The following is a 14,661-nucleotide window of genomic DNA, read 5'->3' on the forward strand; positions in this document are numbered from 1 at the left end:
CAATAGTGGAGAGGGTGCCTGAATTGGCCTTCCCCTGTAATCAGATTGGTGAATACCCTAATTGTCATCATAGAGCCTTCATCCAGTAACTGATGGAAGCAGATGCAGAGACCCACAGCTAAGTACTGGGTGGAGCTCCTGGAGTCCAGTTGAAGAGAGGAAGAAGGGATTACATGAGCAAGGGGGTCAAGATCTTGATGGGGAAATCTACAGAGACTGCTGACCCAAGCTAGTGGGAGCTCACTCACTGACTCTGGGCTTAGAACTGGGGAGCCTGCATGGGACCAAACTAGGCCCTCTGCATATGGGTGACAGTTGTGTGACTTGGGCAGTATGTGGGGCCCTGACTAGGATTTATCCCTGGTGCATAAACTGGCTTTTTGGAGCCTATTCCCTATGGTGGGATGCCTTGCTAGGCCTTAATGAAGCGGGGAGGGGCTTGTCCTACCTCAACTTGATATGCCAGGCTTTGTTGACTCCCCATGGGAGGCCTTACCCTCTCTGAGGAGTAGAGGGGGCATTGGGGTGGGTGGAAGGTGAGAGGTGAGCGAGAGGAGGGGAGGGAGGGGGAACTGTGGTTGGTATGTAAAATGGAAAAAAATCTTTTAAATAAAATTAAAAAAAATTAATTGAAAGTTTTTTTGTAACAGCATAAAATGTCTTCTTTACACTGCACAGTTTTCTAGTCGAATCCTGCTTAGATGATTTCAAATGGATGCCATTGCAGCACTGTAAGTGTGGATCAGCAGAAAAGAGATCATTTTCACTTCCTGTTTTTTAATCTTGATATTCTAGATATAAAGCCTGAAAATCTCTTAATCAGCCACAATGATGTCCTGAAACTATGCGACTTTGGTGAGTTAAAAAGAAATTGAGCCCCAATATTGAGAGGGTTAATTTCATATACTAAATGGGTATCTTTGGAAGGTATATTATAAGTAATCTTATATTTTGATTTAAATTATTAGAAGAGCATTCAGTTGGGTCATGTGCTAACAGTTGACAGCTGGGATAGCTTTGCTTTCTCTTTGTTTTATGTTAAATTATCTACAATTTTAACAAATAATGCAGTTATTTGTTTAATGGCAATTAGTTTGAAGCAAATCCTTGCTTGTCACCTAAGAGTAATGTACTACTGAGTGATCCAGTACCAAATGACCCCACAATTAGAGTGTTCTTTAAACCATCAGTAGAGATTCCTGGTGAAAGTTGGGTAAAGTATTTTGTATATTGATAGAAAGTGTTCTTCAGTTAGTCATAACCACTAGATAGATAAATACTCATATTATTCACATTTACGTATGGTATGTATCCAGTGGTTGTATGCATTTTTAGAACACATCCATTTGTTCCTGTTAAATGTTTAATGAATGAAATGAGTATCTGGTATACAATACTCTTATTTCTCAAATATATAGGAAAGCTTCTAAAAATTATTCTCCTAGTGAAAATCTGTTTTGTTTCTCATGTGGATAATTCTGTTAAATATTTTAAATAATATACAAAAGTTTTAAAATTCTGAGTTAATAGTGCTTAGGGCATGGCTTGATAAAATGTCAGAAAGGAACATTTACAAAAAGAAGCAGACAGGGAAAAATTTTTTAGTTATCTTTAGTACTCAACAGTTGATTTAAATACTTAAATTATTGTTTTATTCTGAAATAGGTTCTCATGTATCCCAGGCTGACCTCCAACTCACTATGTAGCTAAGGATGGCCCTAAACTTCTGACCTACCTGCCTCCACCTCTTAAGTGTTGGGATTATAATCATGTGCCACCATACCCAGTTTATGCAGTGTTAGGGGTACAACCCAGGGATTGTAGTCATGCTAGGCAGACTACCAACTGAATGTATTCCCAGTCCCAGGAGGTCACCTTTGAAATTATCCTTTTACCTGATCTACATTATAGAACATGGCAACTCTTTAAATATTATTGGGAGCTGGAGAGCTAGCTCAGTGATTAAAAGCACTTATTGCTCTTGAAAAAGACCTAGGTTCAGTCCCCAGTCCCCACAAAGCAGCTCAGGACTGCCTATAACTCCAGTTTCAAGGGATCTGACTTCCCTCTTCTGGCCTCATCTGGTTTCCAGGAATATTGTCTATGAGTTCCCATCTGTAATTATGATTACCTCCCAAAGTGTCAGCAGATTCTCTGTCCCTCAGATTCTGTTTACTATGCCTCCGTGATTCTACATTAAGGTCCAGGGTGACTGAAGATTATAAAACAGGTTTAAATACAAAAGAAATGCCTGCAGAATGGTTAATAATAGGAAAAGAGGATTGTTTCTATAGCATTCTTGCTTTAAAAAGTGGTCAGCATTCCATGTGGCATCCTGTGTCCTGTGGGTCCCATTCAAGGACTTCCTAATTAATTGCCTTCCCTAGCAGAGAGCAACTCCTTTGTCTGACTTGAATTGCACATAGGTATCCAGCAACTGCTTCAGTAAGAAGAATTGATTAGGTGAAGTTAGGAGCTTTGTCTTTGCTGTTGTTTCCTTCTTTTTTTTTTCTAACTGTTTCACTTTAAGATACACTAATTTTTACTTTTCAGACTACACAAACCTTAATTTTTACTCCAGTTTTAATGGTTTAGTTCTCTATAACCCTGGTGGTGAACCTCTATTGCATTTGGTGAATTAGATGGGTAATTAATTTAGCCTACTGCTTCATTGTTTGGTCCTAACCTTTTGGAAAAAGTGAGGGACAAAAGCAATGCTAGCATCTATAAAGTAATTAAGATACCCCTAAGTCGCTTCTACACCATTAAGGGCTAAGAGTAATTTTCAGCCTACTTGTTTCTACCCGTGCCAACTCTTAATTGTTTACTTAATGACTGGAACTGCTCAGCAACAGCAAATACACAACACTATGTAGGTCTCACATAACAGAATTAATGCTCGTGTGACTTTGACTTCTGGCCCTAGTGAGCATTCAATTTTAAATTGAAAATCTTAGGAGAGTCTATTTGAAAATATGGCTCCAAATGCTTATGGAAACACAGGGTGCATTTAAAAACATGGATCTCTTTAGCACAGAAAAAAGACTGAATGGATAGCAAATTCATCATGTACTTAAACATATGAGCACTATTAACTATTTCAAATAAAGATGTTCTTAATAAACAGTCCATTTAATGTTAGTCATTACGCTCTTTTGGTATTCTTTGAAAGTATTACTAGAGGTGAACTATTTCCAACAGGAAATTGCTATTCTTTCAGGTTTTGCTCGGAATCTCTCCGAAGGCAATAATGCAAATTACACAGAGTACGTGGCTACAAGGTGGTACCGGTCACCAGAGCTATTACTTGGGTGAGTTACTTTTCTAAATAGAGTGGCTCATACACATTTGTTCTTTCTTTATCATTTGTATTGGGATCACTTATGGACAATAAAAACTTGGGTTACTTAAATATATTAGTTGCATATTCACTGTAAAAAAAAAAGACACCTAAGAACTTGATGCTAAGAAACAAGCTTCATTTTATTTATCACAGTTCTAGGTACCTATACCTTGAGAGTTCAGTGGAGTGACCTCTCTTGGAGTCATCCTGATGGTAACTAGTTAGCTGGCAGATAGACTAGGAACTAGTTGATATAGAGGGCTTTGGCTGGTGTCTGATAGACCTTTTGTTTTTCTCCTTGTGTGTGTTGGGGGAGGGGATGTATGTGCATGTAGAAGCCAGAATGTCATTCTTCAGGCATCAGGTCACTTTTGTGAGGCAAGGTCTTTCACTGGTCTCTAATTCATCAGTTAGGCTCAGTTGCCTGGACAGTGAACTCCAGGGATCCTGCTGTCTCTGCCTTTCCAGTGCTTGAATTACAAATGTGCACCACCATACCTGGTATTTTTATGTGTATTCTAGCAACTGAACTCAGGTCCTTAGTTTTTGCAAGGCAGGAACTTTACCAGCTGAGCTATTCTCTTAGCCCCTGGCAGAGCATCAGGACTTATCTTTCAGTAAGCTAGTCCAAGTTTCTAATGTGATAGGACAATTACGTGCAGCATGAAGTCGAGCCGGAAAGCAAAGGTGCTTTCCAAGGCCCTGTTTGTACAGCATTTGCCTTATTGACCAAACCCTAATTCAAAGTATGGAGAAATAAGTCCTACCTCTTGATAAAAGATAATGATATTAAAGATGACTTACAAGGGGATAGTTTGACATTCTCATTTATCTGTTGACACATTAGACACATACTTGAGTTTACATTCAGCCACTTGGCTAGACATGGGGTAAATACTGAACCAATTTTCAGTTTTCTTCTGACCAATGTAAATCTTGTTTGATGATAAATGGTTATTCATATTAGACCTGCATTGCTGATTCTCTTCAGCCGCATTTCCACATTCATCCACTTTGCCCACCTTTCCACTTTTAGAGTCCTGTCATTCATCTGTGAATACCAGAAAATCTTCTAAAAAGTTTCTGTTTTATGCATTTTAACTTTACAGCCAAGAAGGAGCCTGAAGTCTGCTTCTCCATTACATAGTCTCATTAATAATTTTCTGCCTACCCTAGCTGTAGTGTTCTTTCATTTTTCTTAGCCAGAGTTCCTTCTTTGGAACCCAGTATCAGAGAAAGAAAACATACTAACAAATAAAATTAGCCATGTAGGTAAATAATGAAAACTACACAAACTGTAGGTTTTACCACATTTCTTTCATGTCACATATATGTGTCTGAGCGAATATGAGAAATTTAATTCCTAAAAGATAACCTTTTATGTAATAGCAATGTAAATTTCTGTAGTTCTTCTGGATAGCACTAGTGACTGTATGTATTACTCATGGAGAGTTTATTGGATGTTAACTATTTATTTTCTAATGTTTACCAGCCACCATCTGATGCAATTCTTGATTTATTGCTGATCTAGGGTCAATAAAAATTACTGATGTTTTAAAAAATCTTTATTATTCTCTTAAATCAAGAGCTTGCTTTATCCTGCAAAGCAAATTATGGTTAGTCCCCATATTGTCCCATCATTTGAATGGACAAGTTTTAGACTTCTGTGTTTATTTGTGCGTGTGTCTGTGTATGTGTGCAACGCGTGTGCATGCTACCCTGAGTGGAAAGGTCAGGGGTTGACATTGGGTGTCTTCCTGTATTGTTCTCCTTGTTTCTTTGAGACAGGGTCTTTTGGTTCATTTGGTTGGCTGTCCAGTGAGCCCCTAGGATCCTTTTGTCTCTGCTTCACAGTGCTGGAATTCAGATATCCCCTGCTGCACCCATTTTGGTTGTTTATGTGGGTGCTAGAGATCCAAACTCATGTTCTCATGCTTACTTAGCAAGCACTTTACCCACTGAGCCATTGTCCCAGCTTTTTGTGCTAATTTTTGATCTTGGACTTAGGATTGTTTTTCTTTGTTTCCATCTGTATTTCTCCTGAGTGCCTTTGTGGATCACTGGACTGTATTATACTCTTTTGAGGGCTTTGTAATTTGAATTTACAGGACACTATTTGCCAATGAAGAGTAGGAAGTAGATCATTCTTGGAACTGCAAGCAAGAGTCCAAGTATGGCAGAGGAAGTCTTTAAAATGTGATTTTCATCTATAAACTAGACCTGCAGAGTGTATCGTGAGGATAGCTTTATTGTGAATCTTTAGAGAACGTTTGTTCTTTAATGGTACCCATTGGAAAACTGACGTTATCTTTAGATATGTTTGATAGTTGCTAAAATTAGATGAGCACAGCACAGCCAACTTGAGCTCAGTTGAATTGATTGTCATGTTCTAGTTTAAGTACCATACTATTTCTGTAAAAATTTCATTGAAATCAGTTGGTATTTGGTTTTATATTGAGTCTACATGTTTATACATTCCAAGGACTTTGTCCTTGATATCCAAAATAGTTTCAGCTGCATAAAGTATTCAAATTGGATGATAGGATTAAAATAGCTTGTCATGAGCATGAGATTTTTCCATAGGTTTCTCAATCTAGTACCATATAACAGATTTTCTTTATCTCAAATAGTATTTTTAAAATCAATATGCCTAATTGCCCAGAAAGCTACCAAAAATGTCTAAATGAGCTTTATCATAGTTTTAAATTTTTTGTGTGTGAGTGAGAAGGAAATGAGATAAATGAAATACTGAGTTATTGTTGCAGTAACTTACATTAACATAAATATATTCTATATGCCAATAGTTCTTTAGTTTAAATTTTTATATTATTATTATGGCATTCTAGAATTTTATTTGAAATTACTTTTCATATTTCTTATTTTGGCTTTCCCTTTTTAAGGCTTGGATTATTTATGTTTGAAACTGTATATATAGTTTTTGTTTAATCGGTCATAAATAATTTATTTTAGGCTTTAGGTACCAAGCTATAAAGCCTTAGATTTTCATTTATGGACTCCATTTGTAGCAAACTCTCTTTGTAAAGCTCTCTCTGTATTGATTTAGCTCCTAAAAGAGAGGTACAAAGCCTTAAGTACATGAAAACATTATTTGAATCCAGGCGGTGGTGGTGGCACACGCCTTTAATCCCAGCACTTGGGAAGCAGAGCCAGGCAGATCTCTGTGAGTTTGAGGCCAGCCTGGTCAACAGAGCAAGATTCAGGAAGTAACTATCAGAATGTCTTATATAAAATAGTTATATTCACAGAACTCATCTTAGCTGTTGGAAATTGTGATACTAAGCAATCAGAAGTGAAATGACATTTAATATTTGTTTAAGGTACATAAGGCACCTTATGGGGCACATTCTACCAAATTAAAGCTTAAAGTATCATTATTTGAAAATATTTCTTGGGAACATTTCATTCCCTAAGTGAGGTGTTCTCACCCACTGTGTACACTACATTAGGGTTTATTAAAGCCATTTGTGTAAAGATAGACCTAGATTTCAAATCAGTATATACTAACTCAATTGTGTTTAAATTGATTTCTTTTTGATGGTAGGTTACAGACTTGTATTCAGAGTTTTTATGTAGATAGCTCTAATTCCTTATTTCTAGTCTCATTTTTGCTAGTGGCCCTTTTAAATTCCTTAAATACATGCATATTTTAAATCATAAATTGTTCCAAAATAAGTTGAGAATTACTAAACCATTTTGTATCTTTGGTTGCTAAGCTCGTCTCCTCTTTTGCTTTTCAGAGCTCCCTATGGAAAATCTGTGGACATGTGGTCAGTGGGCTGTATTCTTGGGGAGCTTAGTGATGGACAGCCCTTATTTCCTGGAGAAAGTGAAATTGACCAACTCTTTACTATTCAGAAGGTGCTAGGACCACTTCCATCTGAGCAGATGAAGCTCTTCTATAGTAATCCTCGTTTCCATGGGCTCCGGGTAAGAGGCTTTGCTAAAGTCCAAAATGCAATCAGTCTGGCAGTATTTAACATGCTGTTCATTGCATAATGGATTTCTAAGCTATACATTGCATACTCTTCCCTTCCCATCACAGTGTTTTTAATTCTCACTGTAATATTTTATTTCTGAGTCTTAAATAGTAATTGTGAACTTTAAAAATAGCCACAATTGGAAAGCAGGAGCTAATGTCATTTTTTCTAATCTGTAAAGTTTGTTTTTTCAAAATCTTTTTAGTATGTACATTATTATATTCCAAACCTTTATCTCATACTGTCTCTTTATTCAAAATATTAAGCATCTCCAAAAGATAGAAATGTGCTGCTGTTTACTTAGGTGAATGTATTTGTGGTGACTTGAAGATGGCCAGGAATATTTGCATCCTACACATTTAGAGGGTCTGCTCCACAGATATTTCTTGTACATCGACAGTGGAACATTCAGTCTCTGTAGACGTCTGTCTTGGGCAGATTTTCTTAGACTTGCTACCTTTGTGCATGACTTGTTTGCTGAGAATATAATGGAAACCATTGTCAAAACCATGAACTTTGCCGAAATGAGGTACCTCATCAGAATGACGAGTGATTTACAGACTACTCCTTATTCCCATCTACTCCAAAAGCCAATGTGTCAATTTGTAGTCATTGTAGAAACTATTAAACAATTTCATCATACCTAGTCTTTTATTTTCTTTTCCAGTGCAAATGTATAATTTTCAAACCATGCTATTATGTTTTTTAAAATATTTTTATTCTTTGAAAACGTTGTATATTCATACAATATATTCCAATCATGTCCAACCACCATTACTTCCCTCCAACTTGCCCTAGGGTCTCCCTACCTCACCTCCCTAAACTTCATGTCCTGTATTATTTTTGTCCTTGTTATTGATAACCCTCTGAGTCCAGTTAGTACTTCCCATGTGTGTATGAGTGACTTACTAGCAACTATGTCCCCAAAGGAAAATGACTCTTCTTCCCTCAGCAACCATCAACTATCATAGTATGACAAGTTCATGATGTCACTTGCCATTTGTAAAGGACTTTGTTTTTTGTCTTTGACTTTCTGGACCTCAGTTAGTTTCTGTTTGAGAACACTACTGCTCACATGTGAATGTACAACACAGCCCCAGCTCCTACTGAGATCAGCACACTTGGAGGAAGTGAACAAAGTGAGGTGTATATATAATAGTTTTTCATTCCTCTCTCTCCTTTCTCCTTTCACATCCTCTTCTAAATGTGCCTAAGTTACTTAAGACTAGTTCTTCTCCTTTTATTTTTGCTTGTGTTAGCCAAATTGTGACCATTGATTAGTTTACAAATAGTATGTATTTCAACAAATTAATTTAACAGTCATGGAACATTTCTCATACTAGAAAATGCTGAAAAGGTGTCAATAAATAGGACCTGTTCTTGGTCTAACTGAAAGGCAAGTATTATATTCACAAATAACATAAAGGTAGTCATGGTTACTGAATTTTTTTCACTGAGAAGCATTCCATACTCTCTATCATAGCCTGTGAGGATTTGCATGATGGGGCCCTTTGGTTCCCTGACCTTGTCTCATACCTATCTCCATTCGCCTCCCTTCAAATTCTCACCACACTTGCCTGTTCTTTGACATCTATAGGCATCCCAAGGTTTTGGTACTTTATGAACTTGAGACTAGTGCTTTCTTCTCCTGGGAGCACTCTTGCCTTGCATGGCCTCTTCTCATTCTGTAATTTCAACCCAAAGAGTCTCTCCTCTCTCTGACAGTCCTCTTTGTATTCGTGCATGTGTATCATTGTATCTTGCTCTTATTTACCACCCTCATTGACCTTCCCCATCCCCTCTCTTGCTGGCCCCTTTGACCTATGTAGCTGTAGTTTTTCTGGTTCTGCCAGGCTCCTGTGGCCCCACTGTCCCAAGTAAAAACACAGAGGCTTACATTAATTAAAACTGTTTGGCCATTAGCTAAGGCTTATTACTAACTAGCTCCTACACCTAAATTGGCCCATAATTCTTATTTATGTTTAGCTACGTGGCTTGGTACCTTTTCCCAGTTCTGCCTTCACAATTTGCTTCCTCTGTGTCTGGCTGGCAACTCCTGACTCAGCCTTCCTCTTCCCAGAATTCTCCTCTCTCTTTGTCCCACCTATACTATACTTCCTTCCTGGCTACTGGCCAATCAGCACTTTATTTATTAAACATTCAGAGCAACACATTTACAGCATACACAGTGATATCCACAGCAGACCTACCCCCCCAACAGTCCTCTTCTTGCTTTTTACACGCACGCACGCACACATGCATGCACGCACATCTAGATTCTGCATACGAGAAAAAATATGTGATATATTCTTTCTTTCCCCACTATCCTGGCTTGTCTCATCTCCTGCTCTGTCCAGACTGCTTCCTTCTGCCTCATAGTGAAATCTGCATTCCACGTGTGAAAAGAAAGGTTGTATTTGCTTTCTCAGATGTGGCTTATTTTTTTCCACATGATTATCTTCTGTTCATCCCTTTCTCTACAGCTGACATGGTTTCATTTTCAAAATGACTAAATAAGATTCCATTGTGCATATATGTCATGTTTTTTCTATTCATCTTTGGTAGGCATCTAGGCTGGATCTGTATCTTAGCTATTGTGAATAGTGCTGCATTAAATATGGATATTTTGGTAGCTCTGTGGTATGCCATTGCCAATGCCTTTTGGGCAGATACCCAAGAGTGATATAGCTGATAGGTCAGATGGTAGTTTTCAGCTTTTTTGAGGACCCTGCATACTAATTTCTATAATAGCTGCAGAAGTTGGCATTCCTATTTGCAGTGACTATCAATTCCTCTTTCGCCACATCCTCACCAGCATTTAATTTTGACTGGGATAAGATAGAATCTCAAGGCACTTTTAATTGGCATTTCCCTCATAGCTAAGGTTGTTGAGCGTTTTTTAAAAATATTTATTGGATTTTTGTATATATTCTTTTGAGAAATGTGTTCAGTTCATTTACCCATTTGTTGATTGAATTTTCTGGGGTTTGGGTGTCTAGTGGTTTTTTGTTTGTTTTTTGTTTTTTTAGTTCTTAATAGATGCTAGATTTTTCTTTTTGGTTTTTGGAGACAGGGTCTTACTAAATATCCAGGGCTGGCCTGAAACTCTATGAGGCTCAGACTGCTTTGTCCTCATGATTTCAACATCTCCAGTGCAGGTATTATAGGCCACACAGATATGAGAATTTCACAGAGGAAAAGAAAACCCAAACTACTAGTATAGAGCACAAAAAGAATTTCATACTGAATAAATTAGTAAACTAGAAATTTATAGGAAAGCATAATACACTACATTCCACTTAATTACTCTGCTTCTAACATATTTCATTGTGATTTGGACTATGAGCATGTCTCACATTCTGGAAAGTTAGAAATCATATCTGGCGTTTCATTAGAACAGCTTTATGGCAGATTTGAAATTTAAGGTGGATCTTTGAAGAGTAAATCACATTTGAAGTAGAGGCCACATTCAAATTTAGAGGACCCACAAAAATCATCTTTTTCTCATTTGTCTGTTGTCTTGTCTGTTCACAGACCTCCTCCTAAACAACAGCGTCTGTAGAAGGCTAGATAGCATGTGACAGCTCCGTTTGTAAATAGCCTTTGGGGAGGTTGCTGGTTCAGAGACAGATTTTTATAGACTTTACTAGGTTTGCATTTCAGTCTGAAGTGTTCATGGTGGCTTAACAAACTTAGTGCAGTCTCTTTAGAGGGTTAAATATCTTTTGAGGGAAAAGTTTTTCTTTATGATATATTTTGAGATTGTCTGTGATAGATAGCAAAGCACATAGGGTCTATGAACTGCATTTGTTGCAAATCAGGAACAAACCCAGCGTGATGTGGATTTGGATCTACTTGTATAGAGACTGGAAAATCCACAACATGCCATTCTACTTATATTCATTATTTGGAAAAGTAATTATTGATATACCATAATGGAAGTAGAACATTAGAGTCCCCATATTTACTACCTTCAATAACTTCCAGAGGCTATTCATTCTCTTGTCTCTCTTCACATGTGAAATAGTGATAGGTTGTGATGAAGAGGAAATGATCTATGAGAAATCCCCTAAGGGCCAGGGTATACCTACATAGTAGAATGCTTGCCTAGCATGCCTGCAGCCCTGAGTTCCATCCCTAGCATTGAAAATGAACAAAATTCCCAGACACGCATGCAGTGTATAGATAGTGCTCAGTAAAGAGGTACTTACTCACATTGTATTTTACTAGCCAAATGATTAGGAAAGTAAAAAACCTAGGGTATAGTTTTAAACTGTATGCTCCAGCTTTGGCTCTTTGTTGAATTCTCTCATATTCAGATTTCATTCAGCAGCATATACATTATATTTTTTTTTAAGTTGGGAGTTTGCCTGGTCATTTTTTAAAATTTAATTTTTTATATATTTTAAGATTATAATGTGATTGCATCAGTTTCCCTTCCCCTTCCTCCCTCCAAACTATTGTATCATTTCTCCCTTCCCCATGAGATCCTTGCTCTCTTTCTAATTCATGGCCTCTTTTTCCATTAATTGTTGGGACATGCACACACACGTGTGTGTATATGTGTGTCTGTGTGTGTCTGTATTCTTATTTATTACCTGCTCTATCTATAAATTGTTATTTGTATGTATGTTTTCAGGGCTGACCAAAGTTTGGTATGGCATAACTAATTTTTCTGCTCTTCGCTAGGAAAAACTCTTTCTTCTGCTCTCATCATTCCTTAGTTCCTTGTAGTTCCTTGTACAGGGTTGAAGCCATGTGAGCTTTCCTTGACCACATTAGCATGTCTGTTGATATCCTCCTTGTTCAACTCATGTTTGGACAGTCATGTTGGTGAGATTTTATGCATGTAGCTTCTGACATTCCCAGGAGACACACTCTCACAGAAAACTCCCTGTCTTGGTCAATTTTGTTTATTCTGATCTTTCTAAGACCTTTTAGCTTTCATAATTAATTTTCTTATCAATGAAATGTCATTCCTGGGGAAAGAAAAGAAGGGTATGTGGTACACGAGTTCAATATATCCACAGGTTCTTCTACAACCACAGGTTCTTACTATGTATCTCAAGCTGACTTCAAACCCAAGATCTTTCTGCCTAAACCTCTTGAGTGCTAAGACTACAGGTGTATACTACCATGCCTGGCTTTAGCCTCTCTTTTGCAGATGCACAGTTAATTCCTTTTGAACCAGTCAACAAATTTCTCAAGTGTGTCTCTTGCCCTACAGAATATAATGTGGGAATGGTAGCATAAATATTTCTTAATATTTTGTTTGATGTTACCATAGAATTAGTTCCTCTGTCCTTTTATTCTGCATGTTTAAAGGTTTCTGTATATTGATCTGTTCCTATGTTGGTATAAAGGAAATATGTATTACAAGCTAACTAGCATTCAACATTTGGAAGGTGTATAGATGCTTGGCTTCTGCCAGTATCTTACTCACTGCTTCAGTACCACTCAAGAGACTGCCAAGTGGGAATTGGTAGAAGAAAGGAAACAGCATCAAAATAAGCATCAACCCCTTTACTTCATTTAGAAATGCATTTGTTGATATAGGTGCCTATGTTTGCCCTCTGTTACAACTTTAACATAAGGTTTTTAATGTAGATCATTAGAACAGTATATTAAAAACAATAATAGGACATGTGCCTAAATTCACCGTTTCAAATGGAGCCTTTCAGGTTCTAGCCTCTTGCTGCCTTTTTTCCTTTCTTATGTCTCCATTTTCAGGAGTGAATTACACATTCTTGTGGAAAAGCCAAGACATCTTTATATGATATCATATCATGGCCCTTCTGTTAGTTCTCCAGTCTGTCAGTATTGAGAATTGTCTGTTGAAACAGTTTGTCTATAAGTTGTTTTAGAAGCAAGTTGTATAAGCAGACAAGATTCTATTAAATATATAGGCTCAGACTTTTATTCATTTTGTGAGTTTTAATATTGTCTATCTAGCTTTAGGTATCATCTTTACCTATAAGTTTTCCCAATATTTAATATTTGGTCCTATTAATTCATATCTAAAATACATAGACACAAAAAGTAATGTACAAATAGTAATTTGACTTGGATTGACACAAGGGCAATGATTTCTGTCCAAATGCTGCCTTGTGTACGCCCCACAAATGTATGTACATATATACTTACCCAAATGCTAATATCCATGCTGTGTTGTCCTTACAGTTTCCAGCTGTTAACCATCCTCAGTCATTGGAGAGAAGATACCTTGGAATTTTAAATAGTGTTTTACTTGACCTTATGAAGGTAAGAAAAGTATATGTTTCTACAAAAAAAAAAAAGCCCTTTGGTTTGTGGATTCTCCTCTGCCTACTTGGGATCATAGCCTGCTTTTATGAATTAAATGTTTTGTTAGTAGATGATTAATGGGGAGTATGTCATGTTAAAAGGCATGTAATTTGTTTGTAATTGCAACAGGAATCTGGTGTTGTCTCAGTCCATCTAGAGAAGAGCATGTAATCCCTAAATTACTTTCCTAAAATGGACAGAATGATGAAAATCTGTTGGCACTCAAGAACTACTCACGTTTACATTTTAAAACAAATCTTAAAGTGAATGTTGTAAGACAAAAAGATTCTACAATTATTTTTATACAACGTTGAAGGCTACTCATGGTTTATGCAGATTTAATCAATGAACCTAATTCTTTTTTTTTTCTCTGACTGGGCCTCTTCTCCCCTAGGCAGATTGCTCTTTCTGACTTTTCTTTAGATGTATCAGGATCACTACTAACATCATGACCTGAGTGTTGATTCCTCCTGTCAAGACATCCTACTCCAAACTACTAAAAAAATCCTCAAAATTCTTTTTTTAAGATGTGTGTGTGTGTGTGTGTGTGTGTGTGTGTGTGTGTGTGTGTGTGTGTTCTATATATCTGTCTTTACACCATGGCATGCCGTGCCTACAGAGGCTAAAAGAAAGCATCAGATCTCCTAGGACTAGAGTTAAAGGCTGTTATGAGCTGCCATGTGTGTGCTAGGAATCAGACCCAGGTCCTTTGGAAGAGGAGGCAGTGCTCTTAACCACTGAGCCACCTCTTCAGCCCCGAAATTATTTATTAAAGATTTTCTTGCTGGATATAGTAGCACATGCTTGTAGTTTCAGAATTTGGGAGGCTGAGACAGGAGGACCTCTCTAAGTTTGCGGTTGGCTTGAGCTACAAAGACCTTGTCTCAAAAATAAGCAAGCAAATGAAGATTTTTCCACCTCAGTAGATGGTAGTCCCTTGAGTGAAAACTGCTTTTCGCAGTTTCCCATTTTTCATTGCAGGTAGTGAATGTAGAGGCAAACGTCGATTGTCTCAGA

At 37.3% G+C, this 14,661-nt stretch overlaps 1 protein-coding gene across 2 annotated transcripts in view; it reads left to right on the plus strand.

The window, feature by feature from the left end:
• The window catches only part of Cdkl5 (cyclin dependent kinase like 5), a 174,940-nt gene that overhangs the window by 127,642 nt on the left and 32,637 nt on the right, over positions 1–14,661 (plus strand). For both annotated transcript variants that reach the window (XM_036173941.1, XM_036173940.1), the window contains 4 exons: positions 796–855; positions 3,221–3,311; positions 7,102–7,291; positions 13,522–13,602. In XM_036173941.1, coding sequence (XP_036029834.1) covers positions 796–855; positions 3,221–3,311; positions 7,102–7,291; positions 13,522–13,602 — 422 coding nt within the window. The remainder of the gene's footprint in view (positions 1–795; positions 856–3,220; positions 3,312–7,101; positions 7,292–13,521; positions 13,603–14,661) is intronic.

Source organism: Onychomys torridus, chromosome X (genome assembly GCF_903995425.1).
Source record: "Onychomys torridus chromosome X, mOncTor1.1, whole genome shotgun sequence".
Taxonomy (NCBI): domain Eukaryota; kingdom Metazoa; phylum Chordata; class Mammalia; order Rodentia; family Cricetidae; genus Onychomys; species Onychomys torridus.